This window comes from Rhamphochromis longiceps, linkage group LG16 (assembly GCF_057381845.1).
Source record: "Rhamphochromis longiceps isolate RC_006_pf linkage group LG16, R_longiceps_female_GT1.1, whole genome shotgun sequence".
In the NCBI taxonomy this organism is placed as follows: domain Eukaryota; kingdom Metazoa; phylum Chordata; class Actinopteri; order Cichliformes; family Cichlidae; genus Rhamphochromis; species Rhamphochromis longiceps.
The window spans coordinates 21,945,429-21,969,870 of record NC_140572.1 but is presented as its reverse complement, the minus strand read 5'-3'; the positions used below and the strand labels follow the sequence as shown (position 1 = coordinate 21,969,870).

At 37.2% G+C, this 24,442-nt stretch overlaps 1 protein-coding gene across 1 annotated transcript in view; it reads right to left on the bottom strand.

Moving 5' to 3' along the window:
• LOC146651083 (glypican-6-like) overlaps window positions 1–24,442 on the bottom strand; it is an 85,132-nt gene that overhangs the window by 31,765 nt on the left and 28,925 nt on the right. Inside the window, exons 3-4 of the mRNA XM_085383624.1 lie at window positions 17,595–17,986; window positions 13,041–13,206 (exon numbers count right to left, since the gene is read on the bottom strand). Of these exons, the coding sequence (XP_085239750.1) occupies window positions 13,041–13,206; window positions 17,595–17,986 (558 nt within the window). The remainder of the gene's footprint in view (window positions 1–13,040; window positions 13,207–17,594; window positions 17,987–24,442) is intronic.

Below are 24,442 nucleotides of genomic sequence, written 5' to 3'. Positions count from 1 at the left end.
CCAGAAGGCTGGTTTGTGGATAAGTACTCCACAATTACTTTGTACCTAAATATAATAATCCTGTCATTTGGAGACTTCAGAAACAATGATGTCTCACTGTACATGCTCCATGACTCCCTTAACAGTTTATTTTATCTGTATCAAAATTCCAAAAGTAGCTTGTTGGTTTTTGAAGAATAAATTATGTATTTCTTTTGGCTTGCTACTCCAACCGCCCCACCCATCATAGGAAAATAAAATAATGTATTCCCAAACTGTGAAGGAATAGATAACATTCCATGGGGAACAGACCAAAAATGGCGACTGAAAAGAAAACATTAAAAAAAATAATTGACCTTACACAAAAAGCCAGCTGCAGACATGAGAAAAAAAAAGTAGTGCAAATATTGTACATACCCCCCCCGGACACACACAAAACAAACAAATGAAAAAAAGAATATCTAAATTACACTTTAGTGCTTTGATAGCAGACCTGTCCAGCTTTTCATTCTTCTGGGACCTTAGATCACTAATGGCAGGGGAAAAAAGCTGAGAAACATTAGCTCAGCTCTGCTTCCATTTCCTTTCCAATTATGTCAAAGTCAGAGCCTTTGAAGAGCCCCTCTGTTTGTTTACACTGTGAATTGCAAATGGCCTGTGATTCTTGCTGAGATCTTAATATACAGATTACATCAGTGCCAAATGGTTTTCTACAGCAGCACTTCAAGTGCACAACTGTGTAACCATATGGTCTAAGTGTAAAAAAAAAACACCTGCAATGGCCAAAGAAAAAATATTTTTGCTGTTTGTCTATTAGCAGCCATGGCAATCATTTTTAGAAAAGTATTTTTTAACAGCGTACTGCAGTTTAGTTTGACTGCTTTCTTTTTGTGTCCTTATATTCCTTAAAAAAAAAAAATCTGAACGTAGCATTTCCATATTGTTTGTTATTTAATGTGATTATAATGCAAATTCATTCAACTGCCCCAGGTATGTCTGCTCACAAAAACAAACACAGGTAAAAGTATATCTAAATTCAAGCTTAAAAGCTCTCAGTTGCAAATACTGAAAATTTAGGTCAGCAGCGCCAACTGGGAGCAACTTGTATTTCATCACAGGAGAAAAGAAGAGTGCCTCCAGGATCAAAAACGATGGCAATCTTTCCCAGCAGTGGTGACTTATCTGCAACTTATCAGATGGGCTCAACAAACAGAGAGCTAGCCCGGGAACTTTGTCTTTATACACAGCTGAGGGAAAGCAGAGAGTGTCACGGGGGGAGGCAGGGAAAGAAGAAAGCCGGAGAATAAGATGTGGTTCTGGGTTGAGTGAGGCTAGGACTATAGCTGTGTCCTATAGAGAGATGGGCTCCTGCGCTACATGTGAAAAACTCTGCCTACATGGAGAATTAATGACTCTCATTTATGAGGAGTGCAGGAAGTCCAGTCCACTGTGGCACAGCTGCCACTCTGAGCCAAATTTTCCCTGCATCACTTTTGCGCCACTGAGATAGGCTACTGGCCAGCCAGAGGAAATCTTGTTATCAACACGACACAGCCATGCAAATAGACATATCTTGTCCTATTCTGAGCAGGGGTTTTTACAGCTGTGACTTACTGGATAGAGACACAGAAATCTAAAAGACACCATGCCTCGAAACCACAGCACGAGCCAATTATTTTTACTTCAAATTGGAGGTTAATATTTCAGTTTGTGATATGAAACATGCTTATTTGCCCCGCCTTACTCTTGCCTCTGCCTCTTTATCGAGATTGATGTCCACTTAAATTCAGGCTATGTCAGCCAGCAGCAACCTCCAGCAGACAAGGACAAATAAGGAAAGTGAACAAGCCCATCTATGGCTCTTTGCCTGTGAAGAGTTCCACAGGATGAAAAATGGCTCTAGTGTGATTTGGATTCTGTAAAGCATACCTCATCTGTGGTTCAGTCAACCAACTAATAGTGCTATGAAACAGTATAAAAATGGAAAGGAAGAAAAAAAAAAAGAGGCATATTGTCCCTTGGACACATAGTCATGATCAAGAAAAGGAGTCCTTGAACATAGACATATGTGCACAGCCCAGGGTTTAATAGCCATAAAGAAAAAAAATGTATCAAGTATTATGATTTATTTTATTTTGTTTGTTTGTTTGCTTTTTATATCAAATGTTAAAAATGTCTTTAACGGGCTACTTAAAAAAAACAAAAACTGACCCCTCTTTTCCCAAAAGAGTAGTCTACTTTACCAACTTTTAGACTTATAAAGGCACACAAGGCAATATTTAGAAAAGCTGGGGCCTAAATCTTAACCCTAAATAAAAAAATCTTTTACTAGAGATCATTTCCTCTGCTGCTAACATGAGGCAAAAACCCCCCCAAAAACAATCTTGTACACATCTAGTGCAAGATTAGATAAGACAGTCAAGATTAACAATATCCTGACTTTTTCCTTAGCGTCCTTAGGAGATTGACAAATCTATGCACACAATTTGGAGTAAAATGTAGAGGATGTAAAATTTCGATGCAGGAGACAGGCAGGATTCACGGGAAGGAAGCCTTTTTATGAGGCTGAGTGCAAAAAGTACACACAAAACAAAACAATATCCAAAAAAAGGCGACACAAAATTAAAACCACAAGTCACATGATGAAAGACAGGACAGAATTACAGTCACTGAGACAGAGACCAAAGGTAACGCAGTACTTTTTATGCCCAACAGGGTAATCAAGAATCGGAAGCAGGATGCTAACGAGACACAGCTGAAGACAATCAAGATGATGACACAAGTGGGGAGATGTAAGCGAGAAACAGTAACTACAGCGGGAAACAGATACATGCATGAACTTCACATATTGAGATTGATACATGAGGAACAAAAAGCAAATGGTTTTGTACCCTTTTAATTGATTTTGTACAGTTTTTTCACTCCTCTAAGGATTTAGTTTAATGATTTATTGGTGTTTTTTATGCACTATAACTAAAAAAAAAGTGAAATTCTTTATCTGAACCTTGTTTGTTTATTTGGTGATTACAAAAAATTGCCTTTTAACCGCTATAGAAAAGCAGTTAGCAGGCAACACAGAGAACTGCCTTCTAATCCGCAGCATTTTTGCCATGTCATTGTGACATATGTTAGCATTTCAGTGTTAGCCCCAGTGGTCTTTTGATCTAAACGCTAACAGAGAGTCAGTCAAATAGCTCAGTCTTGTACAAAAACAAAGCCTGAATCATTTAGCATAATTCATGTTCAGTGATGATGGCAGCAATCTAAAACAGTAGGCAAGACATAAGATGCAAAACCCAAGAGCAACATTGACAATGTACTGCATGGCTAATCAAACTAAGAGACACAATCCGATAATGAGCTATTCACAATCAGATCGTGTTACTAATGGGGCTGGAGATATCATGAAATTTTGTGTATGGTTTGCTGACTGGACTATTTCTAGTATTTTGCCCACAATTATGTTGAAGCCAGCCTTTCCTGTTCTCACTTTGTAGCCTCATGTTGCAGGGTGCATCACAATGCTCAGATGTGATCTGGACAGGCCATGCAGCTCAGACAATAATAGACCTTGCTGGTTATAAACACACTGGAGAGTATAATTTCTCTCTCTTAACAAAATTCCTGTCTTTCTGCAGGTTTCTAATTACACAGGTGGGAAGAGAATATGTAATTAGATCCACTCAACCACATCTTCATGTAACTGTGAGTGATTAGACAAGCAAATAACTATAAAACAGAATGTAAATTAATGTCCCTACAGATGCCAGTGCACACAAACCTCCAAATGTTCACCCGGTGCTGCCTTGAGAAAAGCACAGTATGTTCTACATTATTTGACTTCTGCAGGCAAATGACACACAAGGGTGGTACAGGCTGTCAATACTCGGTCAGAAGAAAGTCCTGTGTAAGGAAGTTATTATGTAATATAGTGTCTTCAGCTCTTAGTTTTAAAGGTTTTCTCACAGCTAGGTTTCTACATTTTATACACACAGACACTAAAATTCACAAATGTCATTTTAGATTAATATTAAAGATAACTGCAATTTCTGGTAAGCTAAAATAAAAATCTATCTTTAGCAACTTTAAATAGGAAAACAAAGCTATTTCTGTTTAGCTGGCAAATATAAATAATTATTTAGATTTAATCTGGAAACATGCAATTTTAGAGGAAACGGTCATAAAGGTTTATTTGTTAAACTCTTTCAAGGCAACTGTTCTATAATTAATTATGTTTAATTTTTTAATCACCTTTTACAGTGATAAGTTGGCAGTGGTACTCAAATAAGCCATTTTTATGTACTTTAACGCTCGGTTACATTGTTATTCCTGAAATGAAAACCTTTAACACTATTCGTTTTTAATAGTAAAAAGCAGAAATCAATAAGTTTGCTTTTTTTGTAAATCTCTGCGCTAACCCCAAGAACTTATTCGATGACCTCCAAGAAAAAAGGAGACAGAAAACTGTGTGTGCCTAATAACACATCTGACTGTGCAATCAGTACTACTGGTGATTGAAAATCAGAATGTGAAACTCAGCCACGGGTATTTATATTTAGCTGACATTTCAGATCCCGGAGAGCTGAAGTTTAATTGAATATGTAGAGATCTCATATATAACAGGCTATCAATGTCTTCACTTTTCACAAGGCCCAATTTGTAAAAAAATAAAATTATTATCAGTGTGTCAGATGAGTGGCATGCTCTGGTGCTGTTTTTCCTTCGTCCTGTGTGGTCTTAATTTCCATCCCTGAACAGCAGTGATATAGAACTGCTGTGCCTGAAAGCCATTTACCTACACCTGTGGAGTTAAATGGATGTATAATGGCTGTCTGCTCTGTCTAATCATTGTGGCTTGTCTTAGAACCATTTGGCAAAAGGTTAATAAAAGCCCAGAGCTATATGAATTTTTTTTTTCCATTTGAAAAATGCAGAATACTCTAAGTCTGCAACGATTATTATCACGCAAAAATAACCTGACCATTTATTTAAATGCTTTTAATCACATGTTCTGTAAAGTTCCAGGAAAAGCGTAGCTGTTTGCTTTGTTTCCAGTCTTTGAGTTGATAAGCAGTTATGATTTAACAATATATTAAAACATTCATTTTTCTTTACATACACTTTTGCATGGATGGAACCGTTCAAGTGTGGCATAAGTGGAAATACTTTTCCTCAAGTAAAGACTCCTAATATTAAGATATTATTTCTTGGGAGATTGCAGTCACAGGTTATTTCTTGGCTGTCACGACCATTCACAGAGTTCCATTTGCAATAGTACATCCACACATAGACTATTTTCATTACTCGAGATGAGTTTTAGCTTTTTCAGTGCAGCTCGCCCACTCAAACGCTCAGTTTTCTTTTCCTTTGTCACATGAGATGAAGAGTTGCTTCAATCTATTTTTAAAAAAGTAATACCATTAAATTAAATTCCAATGAGTAACAGAAATATCGAATCACTAAAGGTGACCATGTCTAAAATGCTTTCAATGGTCACCAAACCGGGTCGGATTTGTGTTTGACCCATTCGGTTTGGCTGCCAACTTGCATCACCCAGTTGGCCTAAAATAGAATAGCTTAATTTTAGTGAAATGGAAGCGTGTGATTTCTATCAGTGTTTCGAATTTCTGCTGGTTAGACCATAAAATTCTAATCTTTTCAGTGTCCTTGTGTGTAGAAACTTTTTGTGTGGTCTGAGTTTCAGCCATGGGCTGTCCACTCTCAGTGAGTACAGATTTTATTTTCCCTTTTCTGTCAATATTTTATTCATGAGGATTTTTTTTTAAAACAAAAAGAAAGGGTTTGTTGCTGTCTTGAATTTCAATAAACAATTTGTAGCTGGATACAGTTACCAAGTGAAACAAATCACCTAATTAAAAAGAAATGAGCAGATAGAATCGATAGAGATCACTTCCAATGTGGAGACATTTCTCTCTCAAGAGGGAAAGTGAGCGAGCAACAGAAGCCAGTAAACATCGAGGCAACTAGATTAGGGAAAGAAAAAAATACAGAACGAAAAACAAAAACCTGGCACTGATAAGCAGTTCACGTTGGACTGACTTTAGTCCAGTGGCAAGTCGCTGTAAGTATCTCAATATGCGGGAGACTAGGTTCCATCACAGGTATAATACAATGTGATAATGGCACATATTGCATGATGTAAATCACAGAGCACAATATTTATCTCCAGGGCATGCGATTGTGTGACTGATATTTAAAACATCTGAGAAGTAGGAGACATCAATTTGTGCAGACAGCCTGATTAAAAAATAGTTAAGAACATCAAAGCATTATTCAACAGAAAGAATATCTGAAGAGTTAAAAAATGCACAAAGACAAATAAACGCTGTCAAAGCAATGCTAAATAGGCAATCTATCTAAAAAGCAGCATGATCTATGCATCCTACGTGCATCCTGACTGTATTCAGTGCAGCCTTTGATTGTGGTGAACAGCCTGACAGCTGTTCCTCAGTCGCTCCATGCTTCAGCTAATTCGTGTAATTAAAATCTAATCCTACCTTTAATCTCATCAAATTGCTTCCAGACTGCTTTTGAAAAAGGCGTGTTTATTATGATAAATGGTGTATAGAAAGCAACTACAAATTATTTGACAAAATAAACAGTTTTTTCATTACATTTATCATAACAATAAGGTTTTGTGTGGATACAGTAGCTGGCATCTTTTTTCCCATATTGGATGCAGTGAGCAAGTCTTGTCTGTAGGAGTGGAATTGTGAGAAATCAGCAAGGATTTGTTCTCCAGTGGGAACAAACGGATTAGAGACTGGCTACTCAGCAGCAGAGTCCATTTAATCTACTGAATGATTTATTTTGATTTGATTTATTCAGCGTAACATTAAAGAAGAAATAGATATCGCAGCATGGCATTAAAAACGATATTTATTAAAACCATAACTATCCATTTAGTTCCTACATGAAAAATATTATGTTGTATTCACAGTAGAAGCATGGCTGATTGATTCATATGAATGCTATTGTTCATGTTCTGTCAAGTGAAGTTCTAAGAACAGCATCTTTCCAAATTAATGTGAAATGACAACATGATATCAACATATTTAAATCGGATATTAGCGGAGCTTGTGAGAAGCTCTAGCCTCTAAATTAAGTCTCTTGGTCAGATTTTAGTTACTTGTCTAATTAATCTCTTGCTTAGAGGCAAACACAGCAAGCACACGTTCAATGCTATTTGTGTAAAGGAGAGAAAACTTTCAAGATCTCCTCACTGGGATGCATCTGCATTCCTCTGTCTCATGAACAGAAATATAAAGGAAAAATATGATTGTGGAGGGCAATTTTTCCTATCACTTTTTTATTACTCTAGCCTTAACAGCAAATAATTGTTTTCGAACATAACATCAAAGAAAACATCCAAAAGCGAGGAAGTTGAACCAGTTATTTTTTCTCTCTCCTCCTGTGAAAGTGCGGTACAAAAGTAGCGCTTTCTAAACATTTCACATTTCCGAGGAGCAGTGCGGCTGCTCTTCGTACACACATCTGTTTTAGTTTGCTTCTGGCGATGCCATAACAGTCACTCTCAGCCTCACACTCATATTGTAGATAAATGGAGGTAAGGCTGTGAACTGGCCTTTTTTTCCCTCTCTCTCTCTCTCTCTCTCTCTCTCTCAACTTCTGTCACGAGTTTGAATTTATTTAATCAGAGGGTGTTATTTCCTGCAGTGTTGTGAGGAAAATTGTCACTATCAAGGGCACAGCCTCCAGGTGTAAAGGATTTCTCCCTCTTTGGTTGGATTAGTTCTCACCTCCCCAGTATCTTGAACATAAAGCTGGTCTGAATAGATGCCACAAGAATCAAGATGAATATTGCAGCTTGAAGTCCGCAACAGTATGTGATAGCAGAAGGTGATCTGAGTTCATTCAAACCAAAGCTTCTTATTTCTAAGTAATAGCATAGTTGTGATCTACATGGGATTACATATTACAGTAATTTGTCTGCATGTGTAGAACATGAAATAACCTTCCTGACAATTTAACACCGAGAGACGAGTCAATACCATTTTTTGTGGTTAGACTTCAAGCTAATTGAAAATCTTTCATCCCATAATGAGCATGAAATGTCAGAGCCAAAAGATATAGAACTGGCATTTAATCTGCACCAGGGAACAATAACCCAATTGACAAGTGCTCTAATAAAGACAAAATGAACATTGCTACAAAATTAATGGCAGAAATGTAAAACTGTGGCGCCATGTTAGAAATTAATTTTTTTAGTGAAGTAAATGTAGACATTCTATTGGATTTAGGAGTCCAACAGACTTGTTTGTTTTAAGAAAGCAGTCTTACTGGCAACTAACAATAGATAACATTCATGTTGTAATTTATTAGTAAAATTCGATAAACCAGACAGTGCAAATGCAACACAAACATCATTTTTTTAAAAAAAATGTATATATTATTTTTACAATTCTCCCTGTTTTTGGCTGATAAGAAATTCAGGTAAAGTGAAATAGTGTCTATATTATCAGTGGGGGTGGGTATATTTATTTGTGAAATCTCTCTGTTACACTCCAAGGCTTCATTTTGGCAACTTCCTGTGACCCTGAACAGGATGCATGGTTTTGAAAATACACTGATTGAGATTAACAAGAGATTGACAGCTAGGATAAATAATATATGTGGCATTCTGAAATTGTGATGCTGTTACAGCTTGTGATGGTGCCCTGTTCTGTCGACTATAAAATGTGACAGATGTTTCTTACCAAACAATTTCACACGTTACTAAGCTTCAATGGCTGCAGCAACAGCAGGAGCAAAGGTACCAATAGGCAACCTGCAGTGTTTAATTTTTGATCATTCAATACTGGATCCTCAGTCAAAAATCCCACAAGCTGTAGGCAAAAGTTATTTTTGTTGCTTGAAAATTGCGAACAATCCTCAGTAAAGTATATTTAAGATGCAAGTCATGATTCCTAAACAATATTTTGGTTTGAACCTCAAAATAATCAGTTTCGTTATTTTGATTAAGTAAAAGCAACGAGTTTGAAATTATAAATAATTTTTCTATTAGTTGATAAACAGCAGTGCTTTCAATAACATAAATAAAATTACCGTGTTTTTTGGACTATAAGGTGCATCGGATTATAAGGCACACTGTCAATTTTGTCGATTCTGGGGGTAAAGCCCGGTCTGTTAAAGTAGGAAGGCTGAGGCATTTTCTCTGAGGCATTTGCCTTTTTACCAAAGTCGATAACAAGTTCCAGCATCTCCACCACCCCCTGTGAAAGGTCACAGGCTTGTTTTTGCAACAAATCAAAAGTGTGGACGATGCTCAGTCTAGAATCTTCTGCTGACAGATAGCGTAAGCTTTAAAAGATTTAAAAATAAACTAATAATTAAGTCAAAGTTGATCTAAAAAGGTTGGCAAAAATAATAATGTTAAAAAAAATCCCATTACATACCCATAGGTGCAAGTGTGAATGTGATTTGATGTGGATTTGAAAGTGTTTGGATTGTTTGGTATTTGCAAAACCCATATTGCTGGACACTGCAAGGTGCAAAAAACGTCAATAAATCCAAATTTATTTATTTTTTGCACATGAATGACTGATGCCACAGAACATTTTTTCATGTGCACTGAGAGGTCCCTGATATGATGCTTTTGCATCATATCAGGGACCTCTCAATCGGAGTGTTATAAGAGTGCTTCCTTGAATTACAGCTATTCTTAAACAGTTCATGCGATACTTTTGTAAAAATCCATTGATTTAAAGATTAAAGTCTGCACTTCAATCATCTCTTAAATGCTTGATTTTGAATCTACTGTGGTGATTAACAAAGATTTACAAAATAATCCTAATAATCATTGTGGAATCCTTTTGTAGATTAAGCAATTTTTCAGCAACATTTAAATTACTGCTAAATTAAACTATCATCTTCAATATCTACTGCTTAATATACTTTCTTGAATAAAACGACTTTCTGTAACGTAGCACTGAAGGACTTACTGTGAATCAGCACTGAAGCTTTTACTCGTGCAGCTTTCAGTCTGTTTGAGCTGCTCATTGCTTTGATTTGCTGCTCCATACAGTCCCAGTAGATCTCACAAAGACTGGCAAACTTTGTGTAGATAAATCAAGGTCACAACTTAGACCAGATGGTTGTGCACTACAATGTCAGTACAATACTTCTAAGTGTCAAGATATGAGGAGCTGCTCACAAGAACTGAAGTGAACTGGAAAAAAAGAAAAACTTTTACAAGAATGACCTAAGTGTTAGGGCTCAAAATCTGTAATGGATTTATTTATTAGTGCAGATGAAAAAAAATATGCTCATGTTTTTTACTAAATATATTGTTCATATATCAATTCATCAACCAGCCCTATCATAAGAGGATTTGATTATTTTCATTTTTTTTAAAGCAAGACAATTACCCAAACCTAAAATACAGAGATATTTTTCAGTAAAAACAGAAAGAATATGATTATTTTTAAATATTAATCTCCAGAAATAGATAGGAGTCATGTATAGTATGCACCAAGATGAAAACAGAAAACTTAATAGCTTGTACTAAAAAAAAGGCAATACAAACTTCTTAATCCATCTCCTGCTCACAACAGTCACATTTTCGCCATCATACTGTAGCTTTTGTTCAGGCCAATGGGCTGAGCCTATCTAGCTGACAGCAGGAACCATCATGCTGGGCATTCTATCAAATACCAAAATAAATATATAAATATTATATTTCTATTTGTATTCGTTGACTCTGAGTTGAACAATTTTCTATGGAACATAACTTCACAAAACTTGGCACTTCCTGCGGAGCATGTCTGCCCCATTACAAGTCACCATTTAGCCCAGCAGGAGAGCAGAATCCCATGAATAAAATCTTTTCACACAGGAATCATGATAGAAGAATGACAAATAGAGCACTTTCTTATCCAAAGGCCCAGCGAGTGTCAATGAAAGTGATGTTGTCAAAATATGATAATGACACGGCACCAGCTGCAGCCTCTCTAAAAATAGAAAGTCCAATTCTGCAATGCAACACAAGGATTTGTATATCCCCGCATACTGATGCAGTCAGCATTTTGACCTAAGCTGCCTTTCAATATTTTATTTATTAATTAATAATATTTCAATGAAATTATGGTGCTACTCAAGAGTTCAATGCTGTGAAAGCACAGAAAAAACACCAAGACAGAAACATGTAATGTCTAATTTCATTTCAATGACTTTAACTGTGTGGAACTCTAATTCACACACAGTACTGTGCAAAAAATTTTGAGTCATACCTCATTTCTCTGTATTGAGCCAGACTTTGTTGTCATTTTCAAGTAGTTCTACAGGCCCTCTAAACATCTTTCAGACTTTATCTAAAGATGCTGGAATTTTCAGTCCAGCATGTCCACAGCTATCTGTAAAACATGGTGGAGGCTCTATGATGGTTTGGAGCTGCATTGTATCCAGCTGTGTTTAATTCCATCTAAACTGATGGAATTATTAATGCAAGAAATGCACTTTCAGATTAACCTGGGATGTAATACCATCTGGAAAGTGTCTGTTTAGCTTTATTTTTTAGCATGACAATGATAAACGCATTGCCAATTGACTAAAATCACACCTGGATAGAAAAAACACACAAGGTCAGTCTATGACATTCAGCCATAGACTGACCTCCCCAGAGCACTGACCTGAACATTGCTGAAGGAGTTTGGGATCATCTTGACAGATAATGGAAAGAAAAGGCAGCCAACATCCAAAGAAGAGCTTTGAATGTCCTCCAAGAAGCCTCAAGAACTATTTCTGTAGACTACTTAAAGAAATTACAATACAGGTTGCCTCAGAGAGTTCAGACTGTGTTGAAGAATGAAGGTGGTGATACAAAGCGTTGACTTTCAAGCTCATTAAAACTGTACAAACTTAAACTTATGCTTCATATACTGTATTTTTCTGGATGTTTGCATGTTTCAATATGCAGCTGCACCTATTTTCCATTTTCCTAGTAATGAAAAGAAATGATGACTGATTCAAGACTTGTGCAGTACTGTGGATTCAAACATTTTAGTGCTATGAATTTTGTTATATTTAAATATTCAGTATTGGAAGTGCTCCTTACAATGGGTCTATTATGCTTATTGCCATAGTAATCCGTAGACTCTTGTGGAAAAAAAATGTTTTGAGCACCCCTCCCTATGCCCACACTTCCTTAAAGCTAACTTTCTTCTAATTGGCTGCTCACTGGAATCAGAAGGTTTGAACAGCAGGTGGTACTCTGCAGAGTAACCCTGCCATTAGTGAGATCCAGTAGCCAAAAGAGCCAAAAAACCTATGTGCAAACAGTCTTGTTTTACACTACATATTGGCCTATACTATACACTATATATTACTTACATATATGCTGACCTCATTATGTGAAACTTTGGCCATGTTTAATATAAGCATCCACTACCAGGCCACTTCACATAATTCCAATTATTCCGCCCTTTTCCTCTTGCTTCCTGAACACATAGGTCTCACTGTGCCTAAAGCATCTTTGCTTTATGATTAAGGTTTGAGCAAAACAAAGCAATATTTGTAATATTAACATTTAATCCAGTTACTCTCTGTAATTTAAAAGGTTTACAGCTTTTGCCTACGTCACCCAAAACAACACCCCAGTGTGCAGCTTTCAGCTTACTTTTTTAACTGCTTTCAAAGCACAGTTACAGTTCTCTGGTCTACACCAGGGAGCTTAAAAGATTATTCAACTCATACTATTATCTGTCCAGCTTTAAAGCAAATCGTGTCACTTTTTGGTATGCAATTAAAATATAACCCTGTGTATAGCAGCAAAAAGGAAAAGCTAAAAGTGATGATGTAAGTGAAAATTTCAATCTGCTTTACTGTGAGTGCTCATGTGATGTAACATGCTTTCTCTGCTTTTCTCCCACATCCATTAGTTCAATTCAGTCATATTATAAAACCATATGCCCAGACATGAATTTATAGCAACACATTTAATTGGTATGTTACTTTAGAAATAATAGAACAGCAGAGTCGAGGTTAAAATAAAAATGGCTGGGGAAGTGGTTGAAAAGACTCACCGATGTACTGGTTCCACTCTGGGTCCAAATCAGCTTGATTGGCCAGGCAGCCCTTCATGACATTCAGGCAGTAATTCTTACAAGGCTTTACTCCTGGCATACTCTGACAAAAGGGGCAATACAGCATCTTTGTCACTGCTCGAATACATGCTGGAGTGCTGCTAACCTGCAAGGACACAGAATGTGACAGCGGTCATTAGTATCTAGTAGCACCTACGAAATATATGGTAATTATAAATCTATTTTATTAAAGTAACTGTGCCAGTTAAAGAATTTTGAGTAATTTATAACAAGAAAACTGTCCAGTAGAAAACTTTTGCAAAGTTTTACCATAATGCTATTGTCCTATTGTCAAAAAAAGTTTCAGTTATTAATCAGCAAAGGCCCTAGAGAGAGACCGTTTTTGCTGACTGAAGACTTAAAGAACGTTCTTATGCAATCAGTCACTGCCGATGAACACTTCACATAGGATAATTTGGCTTGCAATTAAACCACAAGTCTTTAAATAAAGTCAAATATCTATTTCCCCACTCTATGGAATATAATTTCTATTTTAAAATGTAGGGTTATGTCACTAATGAAAAAGTAAAAATCCAAGCTAATAAAGAAGACAAAAGTGGCAAAGTAGAAAAATCTGCTTTCATAGATAACCTGATAAACTGTCTCCATGTATGAAAACACATACAAGCATTGATAGTAATAGGCTAACAGCTGCAGGAAACAGACAATTAAACACCTCTGAAATGCATTATGTTACAGTGACTGCATGTATAGATATTGAAGATGATAAACAGTGAAGCAAGAGATAAGATGCACCTTTGTTTGTTTCAGCTTTTCACTACAGTTTGTTTAACAGATAACCGATGCGACTCAAAAACAGGGTTATTTTAATAAGTTAATAGGACAAATTATGACATACAACTAGTGACCACTTTGTTAGGTACGTCTATTCAGTCGCTTCTTAATGCAAATATCTAATCAGCCAATCACGTGGCAGCAACTTTTTGGTTATTGTTGGCAGTGTAATGGTATGGAGGGTTCCTTAGTACAAGCTGAGAATGGTTTAAATATCATAGACTCTCTGAGTTCTGTTCTTGATCATGTTTAACCCTTCATGACCACAGTGTACCACAGTGCACCAGTGTATCTTCTGATAGCTGCCGCCAGCAGGATAACTCACGATACCATGGAATGGCATCATGTGTTTTTTTTTTCCCCCAGACAAAACCACACATCCCTGCCAGATGAAGTGAATTCAACCCTTCATTACCACAACCTCTCATGTTCCAAATGTTAATTTGATTTGATTGTAAATTACTAATCCTTCCAGATGCCCATTGGAAGCTGCAGAAGTACCCTCTAGGGTACAAGAACCCCTGGTTGATAATTAACCTTTAGGCTACTTTGACAAACAGCGGGAAGTTAGCTACAATGAAAAATGCTCTCATTCACAGGATCCTGAAGTAATACTCACAATAAAAAAACTACAGAAGACAGCTGACCATCAGCTGGATCATCAGCTGCTATATTCTATTCAAGTCATTTATCAGACTGTGGGAGTACCAAAGTGCAAAATGTCATTAGTGTGTGTTTTTTGAAATCATAGTGAGGAAATCGATCTCATAGCAAATACAAACTCCACTATGCGATCTGCTAAAAAACATTTGATGACATTATTTATAATATGGAGCATTCATTATTCCTACTCTCAGTATGCAGTTACTTGCACTCTGAAGACCTGTTAAGATGTTTAAAATTAAATGAGCTATTTTCATGAACTAACAAGACTCTTAAATCTTAAACACCTTTTAGTCTGGAAAAAGTGCCTTTTTACACTACACTAACACTTATTATTGTCTCACTGCATTAAAAATACAAGAAAAGCAGCTATAATGCAGCATCACAGCTCTTTTTGTTTTAAAGAAGCGATGCACAGCGACGTCTTCACCAAAATTAGCTGTTGTTTTGTGTAAAATGAGTGCACTTATTGTAAATTGATTTGGACAAAAGCCTGTGCTAAGAACATGAAAGGATTGGGAAGTGAAGGTGTTCATACCACAATAGTACCTTATGTTTTATGTAACAAGATTTGACAACATAAGCAACATGCCAGCGACAAACTGAAAATTTAGAACTACTGTACTACAAAGTCCACGGCAAATGATTTCAAGCAAAAAGTAAGGCTTCTGAGGAACTGGCAGATCAGAGGTGTAAGCAGGACCCTGACAAAAAATATCTTAAAAATTAAGGTTTACCCATTCATTTTCTTTTTCATATATATTTTTTATTATTTACTTTTTTTTGTGTGAAGACAGCTAAGTGCAGTGAATCAAAAAATGGTATTTGTGGTCAGCTCTCTTGCAATTTTGCCATTTTGCCTTTGAACATTCACTCAAGCCAAGTAAGTACAAGTCAAGCCTGGACTAGACAAAAAACATGGCTGACCTTTTCAAAGTCTACAAATTAGAGAAGCTCTCAGTGATATGTCTTAACAGCTGATGTGCTTCAAAGCCCTGCTTCTTTCATACCCCCTTCTTTCACAGTGCAGTGCTAAGAATCACCAAGAGAGGAAGGCACGTAAGAAAAACACGTTATACATAGACATACTTGCCCTCACTAGCAGACAACCCCCACACATCAACTCGCAGACAACTGGCGTCAAATACAAAACTTGACACTGAATATTCTAAAAATGCTTCTGCCAGCATCTGTATCACCTGACACAGGTGTAAGGCAGCAGCTCAGGGCAGTCAACAAAGGTTTCTTGTAGATCACAAGGCCATGAGGAGAAATAATCACTGTTAGTAATGTTTGAATTAGCAGTATTTATGGGTGCTCACTTATCAATTTCATTGAAAAAAACATTTTAAAAGTTAAATTTTTCACAATTTCAGAAAAATACAGTGGTGCCTCATCATTCCACAAATTTAGATTTGGAGCAATTAAGAGAAAGGTGCATTTTCTCTTTCTCTATAACCATTAAACAATTCATGCAGAAAACACATCAATATTGCTTTGAATGACAATCAAAATATTGTTGTTAATCAAATAATACATATTCAGAATGCACCCATCCTTACACTTTGCTGCGTATAAGAGTTCCAATGTGACTTCCTTTAACAATAACTATAATATTGTGACTTAAAATAAAAAAACAGAGATCATTTTCTTTTTCTTTTTTGTTTTTTTCCAGAACAAAAGAGCAAATTGTTTCTGTAGAGTTTATTACTACAGAGACTGTTTTCAGATAATGGAAGTATTCTTTTTAGTTACCTGCATGACATTTCAGATATTCTAAAAACTGTCAACTAGGAAAATGATTATTAAATTGTATTCACTACAAATAGCACAAGTCTGAGCTGTGCTGATGAGATCTAGACACAGGTTTGCGCTTCCTCAAAGCTGTGAAAAGCAATAAAATGCTACATCACCTACTTTAATTCAATATATTGTATATCCCAGGAGCAATAAGCATGGATGTCACATCTTAGCAGCGCTGAGAAACAGACACCTCTGGCATGGTGTCTGTTTTTATTATGCTTACACCCAATCTCTCGTGATGACTTTATACCCTGAGGATCAAAGGGCTGCAGTCCCAGACAGATGACCTGGATCTCAGGTCCCACTGAAATGTCAAGAGGTGAAGCTAGGACACGCTGGGCTCTAAGGACTGCAGGGTACAACTCTAAATGAATACTAACAACACATCTTCTGTGGCTAAATGCTCCTCACTGCCACTACTGTTAGGGAGGGTGGGACCTCAGGGGAAAGGAAGGGAAAGTGGTTAATGCTCAAGTATGGTGGGATTTAACAGACCAAATGAATGGTGGATTTATAAGAGTACAGCAGTGTCTTCTCCATTTGCCCTCTGTTTCTCATTATTCAAGGCTTCTATATTTTCATTAGCTTTTAGTTATATAGCCTACTGGGAAGTGGCTCTATAAATATTCATAATAGACATGATAATCAAATCTAGCTGATAGACTGTATTGAAAAAACAAAAAGCAAAGAAGCCAAAGAGGATGGCTGTGGATTCGCAATGTTGTGAATCAGTGCTTCTCTGAACCCAAATGACAGTGTAGAAACAACATTGTTGTTAAGCGTGACTAAATCCAAGGCTTAGCCTTTTGCTTTCCCTTTAATCTCACTTTGTACATGATCAGCCCTACATACACTCCCAGGGCAGTATGGTATTGCAGGAACTGCATACAGATTGCTTTGCATCAAACTGAATACACAGGCAACAGTGTGATTAATGACTTCTATATACTGGATGAACAAATATAAGGCAAGAGAGCAATAAACAGCGATAGCAGACATTTCTTTTCTCGCCTTTTTTGTTGTCTGGGAATTTCTCCTGAGCAATCCACACACCCTTCAACAATGTTTTCTAGACAGCTCCATGAACGAGCCACCTTGAGGACTAAATTTTCTGAAGACATACCCTGAGAGAATCCGAATTACTCTGAAAGTATATCTGGGATAAACTTGATCATGTGAAAACTAGGGCAAATGTGTGCTTTTTAAAGAATTTAAAGGGTTAAGAACATTTACCTTAGACACTCTCTGGGCTACCTCCCGGCCAACGGAGAGCCCCTGGACAAATGTGCGTGCAGCGATGAATGCGCGGGTAACCTGAGCCTTGAGCTTCCTGGGCACGTCTCCAAAGGGCTTCAGCTGGTCGGTGTACTTACTGATACACTCCAGATAGTCCTCAGTGATGACATACTGGGAGTTGAGCAGTGTGAACATACGCTCCAGCAGCCGTGACCAAAAGTCATTAAGCATTTCCTCTAGGTTAACATTCCCTCCAGTGTAATAGCGCTTCAGTTCAGCAAACAGGTTCTCAAAGACCTCTGCATTCTGCATGTAAGGCTTGCCGTAAGTCCTCATAAACATGTCATTCAGGGACCTCTCCGTGTTCTCCAGCAGCTCCAGGAAAAATTCTGGATTAGAAGAAAACAGAAAAAGCCTTTATTACTGTCCAATTTTATTTCATGTGTGACGGTGGTCTCAGTTTATTCTGTACGGTGGTGTCAGTTTATTCTGTACATGTCATACATAGACATGGTTTGACAAGATGCACTGGGAACCTTCACTGCATTTACAATTAAACAGAAACACAGCAAAATGACATTAAATGTGTCTGATTGCAATCTAGAACGCTGCTTAAAAAGGAAGCCTGCTTGATTGCAATGCAAATATGACAACAGCCAGAAAACACTAAAATAAAACAAACAAAGAAATCAATTATAGCGTTTGATGCCGTTTTCATTTTGAACTGAGATCACAGCTCTGTTGACTTTTATTTGCAGTAAACTCGTTTTTTGATGACAAAGGGAAGTTCCCCTATATATTTCTGGAAAATAATAAACTCTGTATTCGCTTTATTGTCCATATCACTCATGTAAACCCAAAACACCTTCCTGTACTGTTCATTGACAGAAAGAATCTACAGTTCAGATAAAACACTTTGCATATATGAATATTTCTCTATATGGTGAAAAGCATACCACTGTGAAATGCAATAAACTTTCCATCATCATGATTATGACAGCACAATGCAGTTCAACTGCAGCATTTGCATGAGTCTGCACTCTCCTTTTTAGACTTCACTTGTTGTTTGTCTCATGACCTCTGTGACATGCCAGAAAGTGGGATTAGATGATATTTCTGACCATCTGCTACAAATAACAATAAAATTGGCATAGAAGGGCCAGAATGAAAATTTAAATAACCTGTACATTTAACTGCAAAGAGAGTCAAAAGAGGATTCAGTACAGACTCCAATTCAATAAAACTGAAAGCTTTTTATATTCCTAAGTGGGCTTTATGGTTACAACCCAAAGCTTTAAAGAAGCGTGAACTCTTAAGTGTATCAGCTGATATATTTTGCTCCTTGGAGGCAGCAGAAAGAGCTGTATGAAGAATATTACCATATTATCACCAAGTTATAACATGGCAAAATGTGAGCAACGAGTCTTGCACTTGGATTTCTTTGGAGCCATGTGCCAGACAAAATGCATAACTCTTCTGGTGGGCTGTATACTGTCTTATGTGGTACTTTTGTGATTTGTCAGTGAAAGTAGCAGCTGCATCCTGCATCTGGACATCTGGAGTAGGGTTGATGGGAGGACACAGACTGAATCAAAATGTAAAATAAAAAGAGACAAAAAAATCCCCCCCCCCCCCCCCCCCCCCCCCACACACACACACACACACACACACACACACACACACACCTTTCATTTTACACATTTATCAGTTAATTTATTGTTCATATAAAAATACTGATTAAAAGTACTTTTAGATCTTAGATTTTAGATGGTAGGAAGCGAGGTGTGGACAAAGCCAGCAGCAAAACTACACGTTTGGGATACTTCAGGATAAAGAAAGAAAATAATGTTGTCCTAATATTGTCACACCAGCTACTGATTCCAGGAAATTTTACTATTTGTGTTTTATTTTAAACAGTATTGTGGACTATTATGAACATGTAGACTACTACAGTGGGGCAAAAAAGTATTTAGTCAGCCACCGATTGTGCAAGTTCCCCCACTTAAAATGATGACAGAGGTCAGTAATTTGCACCAGAGGTACACTTCAACTGTGAGAGACAGAATGTGAAAAAAAAATCCATGAATCCACATGGTAGGATTTGTAAAGAATTTATTCGTAAATCAGGGTGGAAAATAAGTATTTGGTCACCTCAAACATGGAAAATCTCTGGCTCTCACAGACCTGTAACGTCTTCTGTAAGACGCTTTTCTGTCCCCCACTCATTACCTGTATGAATGGCACCTGTTTGAACTCATCATCTGTATAAAAGACACCTGTCCACAGCCTCAAACAGTCAGACTCCAAACTCCGCCACTCCGCCATGGCCAAGACCAAAGAGCTTTCGAATGACACCAGGAAAAGTATTGTAGACCTGCACCAGACTGGGAAGAGTGAATCTACAATAGGCAAGCAGCTTGGTGTGAAAAAAATCAACTGTGGGAGCAATCATCAGAAAATGGAAGACATACAAGACCACTGATAATCTCCCTCGATCTGGGGCTCCACGCAAGATCTCATCCCGTGGGGTCAAAATGATCATGAGAACGGTGAGCAAAGATCCCAGAACCACACGGGGGGACCTGGTGAATGACCTGCAGAGAGCTGGGACCAAAGTAACAAAGGTCACCATCAGTAACACACTACAACGGCAGGGAATCAAATCCCGCAGTGCCAGACGTGTTCCGCTGCTGAAGCCAGTGCATGTCCAGGCCCGTCTGAAGTTTGCCAGAGAGCACATGGATGATACAGCAGAGGATTGGGAGAATGTCATGTGGTCAGATGAAACCAAAGTAGAACTTTTTGGTATAAACTCAACTCGTCGTGTTTGGAGGAAGAAGAATACTGAGTTGCATCCCAAGAACACCATACCTACTGTGAAGCATGGGGGTGGAAACATCATGCTATGGGGCTGTTTTTCTGCCAAGGGGACAGGACGACTGATCCGTGTTAAGGACAGAATGAATGGGGCCATGTATGGTGGGATTTTGAGCCAAAACCTCCTTCCATCAGTGAGAACTTTGAAGATGAAACGAGGCTGGGTCTTCCAACATGACAATGATCCAAAACACACTGCCCGGGCAACAAAGGAGTGGCTCCGTAAGAAGCATTTGAAAGTCCTGGAGTGGCCTAGCCAGTCTCCAGACCTCAACCCCATAGAAAATCTGTGGCGGGAGTTGAAAGTCCGTGTTGCTCGGCGACAGCCCCAAAACATCACTGCTCTCGAGAAGATCTGCATGGAGGAATGGGCCAAAATACCAGCTACTGTGTGTGCAAACCTGGTAAAGACCTATAGTAAACGTTTGACCTCTGTTATTGCCAACAAAGGTTATGTTACAAAGTATTGAGTTGTATTTTTGTTATTGACCAAATACTTATTTTCCACCCTGATTTAGGAATAAATTCTTTACAAATCCTACCATGTGGATTCATGGACTTTTTTTTCACATTCTGTCTCTCACAGTTGAAGTGTACCTCTGGTGCAAATTACTGACCTCTGTCATCATTTTAAGTGGGGGAACTTGCACAATCGGTGGCTGACTAAATACTTTTTTGCCCCACTGTAAATCTGTATGTTCTCGAGCTATCATAAAAGCTAGGTTACACCTCTCCCCCCAAGCCATGCACATTAGAGTCACTTATCACAATGGCCCAGACAAAAGCGTAATGGATTTGAAGTGGTCATTAGCTTCCAGCAATGCAGGTAAAATTACAGATTACAGCAGCAGAGAAACCAAATGACCCGACTCTCCATAATGCCACACCAAGTCACATCTGATTAGTTACATCAAGAGGTACCCGAGATGCACACTGACAGAAAGTAAAATATGGAAAACACGCATCATTTGCAAGGTTTTTAGAAAATAAAATGTTATTTTATGATATTATTTCATCGTTTAAAGACTAATGTATGGTGGCTTAAAAAGGCAGGGTTTTGGTGTGTATCATTTGAACTTGAAGAGCAGAGGTTTTTTTTTTTTTATCTTACATTAATGTATTCACAAAAAAAAACTGTCTTTCATTTAGTGCATGCTCACAAAATACTTGCTTTCTTTATTCTCATCAGATTTAATTATTGTTCATTAGCACATCTTATGAGGCACCAGTGAGTATTAACTGTCATACTCCCCCTGGAATCTGACAACATTAGCTTACTTTCACACACGTTTGGTGCCTAAGGAGATATCATTTCTTTTTTTAATTTACTTAACACATCTTATATTAGAACTTACAGTAGGCAGGACTCATGACGTTAGCCAAAGTCTGGTTATTTTTCAGTATACTTGAGAATATGTAATAAATGTCCACAGTTAGCAGTCATTTAAATATGGTAATCTTTAAGCATGATTTTTGCTTCAGTAATGTGTTTGTGGTAATGAGAACAGTCAGTGATGCTGAGCGATGTGCACATAGATTAATGACAGTGCCAAAACAAATTCTACTTAAAATCATGAAAATGAGAAAAACAAACCTTTATACAGCCATGTTCTGCTGAGAGACTAATTAAACATAACCAATTTAATTAAAACAGTGTTTATAATCAATATGACATTATATTTGATATAATTCTAAGCTCTGCAATGGAGTGATTACGATGAATAATTTCATTATGAATGGCCTTGGTATAAATCACCAGCAGAAATATTAGGCAATCTCTGCCCCCCTCTCACGGACAATAACCATATCCAACTTCTTAATAGCAATGAACTGGTCTGCATTGGTGCATCATATCTTTATTCTCTTCCCCCTCCTGCCCCCCCCCCCTCTTTCTTAAATAGATAACTATCATATCTGATATCATATCTCACAGTACAATAATATTGAATGGGTTGCATTGTTGTATTTTGTCATGTTTCTCAGGTCTTTGTCTGAATTTCTACGAACATTATTGCTAAGGATTGTCTTATTGCATTGGAGTCACACTGGGTTAAATATGTACACTTGGGTTTTAAGGGGTATTTATTATTTTCTTCTTTTTTTGGGGTTGTATGGAAGCCCCAAACGCAATTTCATTGTTCTTGACAATGACAATAAATAAATAAATACTAAATACTAAAAAGGACATCATAATGTAATTAGTGAAAACTCTTGAGGGGATCCATATTTCATGACAGAAAATGAAAACCATAGTGAAATGTCAAAGAGTAAAAATTACCTGGAGAATTTACATAAATCCTAAACATATATTACTAAGACGTTTGTCCAAATAATCATTTGCATTAGCTGCAAACAGAGAATAATGATGCTGAAATGCTGGACAGCAGTGATTCAAATACTCCCAGCTTACACAGAGTTCATTACATTTCGCTGATAAAGCTCCGTTTGGCTCCAGCTCCTCAGTATATGCACAGAGCTGTGCAGAGGTTACACACAGCCATTCTCTTTGTGATAAAAAGAAAGCATCTGTTTCTGTGCTTCTGCAGAAACCTACTGATGGATGGCCTCCTAGATGTCAGCAGTCTATTTCAGCAATCTTGAAACACAGCATCCCTGTTTCAGATTTCTGAACTAGATGGTGGAAAAGGCAAGTTTTGTGAATTTTATTTCTAAGCAGACCACAGCTTTTTGGAGACAACAGAGACTCTGAAGTCGACTTCATTTGGTCTTTACACATAACCAAAGGAGTTTGCTGTGGATCGGATGACATCTACTGTGAGAACCCTCAGGGGAAGTGGCCTGCAGAATTAATTACTACAGTCTTCTGAACTGTGACCAGCCAGCTGAGGAGGGAAAAGGGGTTGGCTTTCCAAAACATTTCAGCCTTCTTCAATTGGGTACATGCAATATATTGTATTGGAGTCTACATACATAAACCAACTTTTTATTTTTTAACTGGGCCACATTCAGCGTCATGTTTATTTGAGCACAATAACTTTAACCAAAAGTAATTGGGATTTAACTGATATGTTAAATAATATAAACCAGTACACATCCATGCTACAATACTGTTTGGCCTGTTTGCGCTGTTGGCAAAAGTGAAATAAACAAATGAATAAATAAATAAATATCAATGATAAAAAAACAAAAAACAGGGTTGGTAGATTTTGCTTACTGGCTAAAAATGGGTCATTTTAACCTGTTGCTAAGTGGTTGCTAGGCATGTATAATTCAAATTTTGTGGAAAATTAAATTAGTTGTTACTATCATGAAATAAAAACATTATGCTTTTATAAGGTCTCATAGGTACAAAAAGGAACGAAAAAAGACTTATTTTGGCGCATTGCTATGGAACGCCAGGACTGCCATAATGAATTAATTAAATACACCATTAAATAATTAATTAAATGTGGCAATAATTAATTAAAATTGGAATTAATTAATTAAATAAATAGTTATGACACATGTAATTAATTAATTATTGCCACATTTAATTAATTATTTAATGGTGTATTTAATTAATTCATTATGGCAGTCCTGGCGTTCCATACATTGCTAGGTGGTTACAATGCATGGTTAATTAAATTTTTGTGGCTATAAATGAGATGTTATTGTTGTAACTAAACTGATGTGGTCCTTTTATAATGTGTTACAGGTGCATAAAGCCAAAGAAAGGTCATTTTAGTCTGTTGCTAAGTGGTTGCCAGGCAATCTGATGCTGTCATATTATTATTATTATTATTATTATTATCGGTGTGAAATAAAACAATGTGATGCTTATAGGCGTTACAGGTGCATAAATGCTGAAAAAAGTCTTTTAAGCCCATTGGTAGTAGTTGCTAGGAAGCATGACGACATGGTAACATCTGATATAGATAAGAACCTTCAGGGGCCTAAGTTTTACCGGCAGGGTGTACCTGCAGTGTTATGGCAGACAACTTTAATACTTTTTTACCACAGTGATTCTA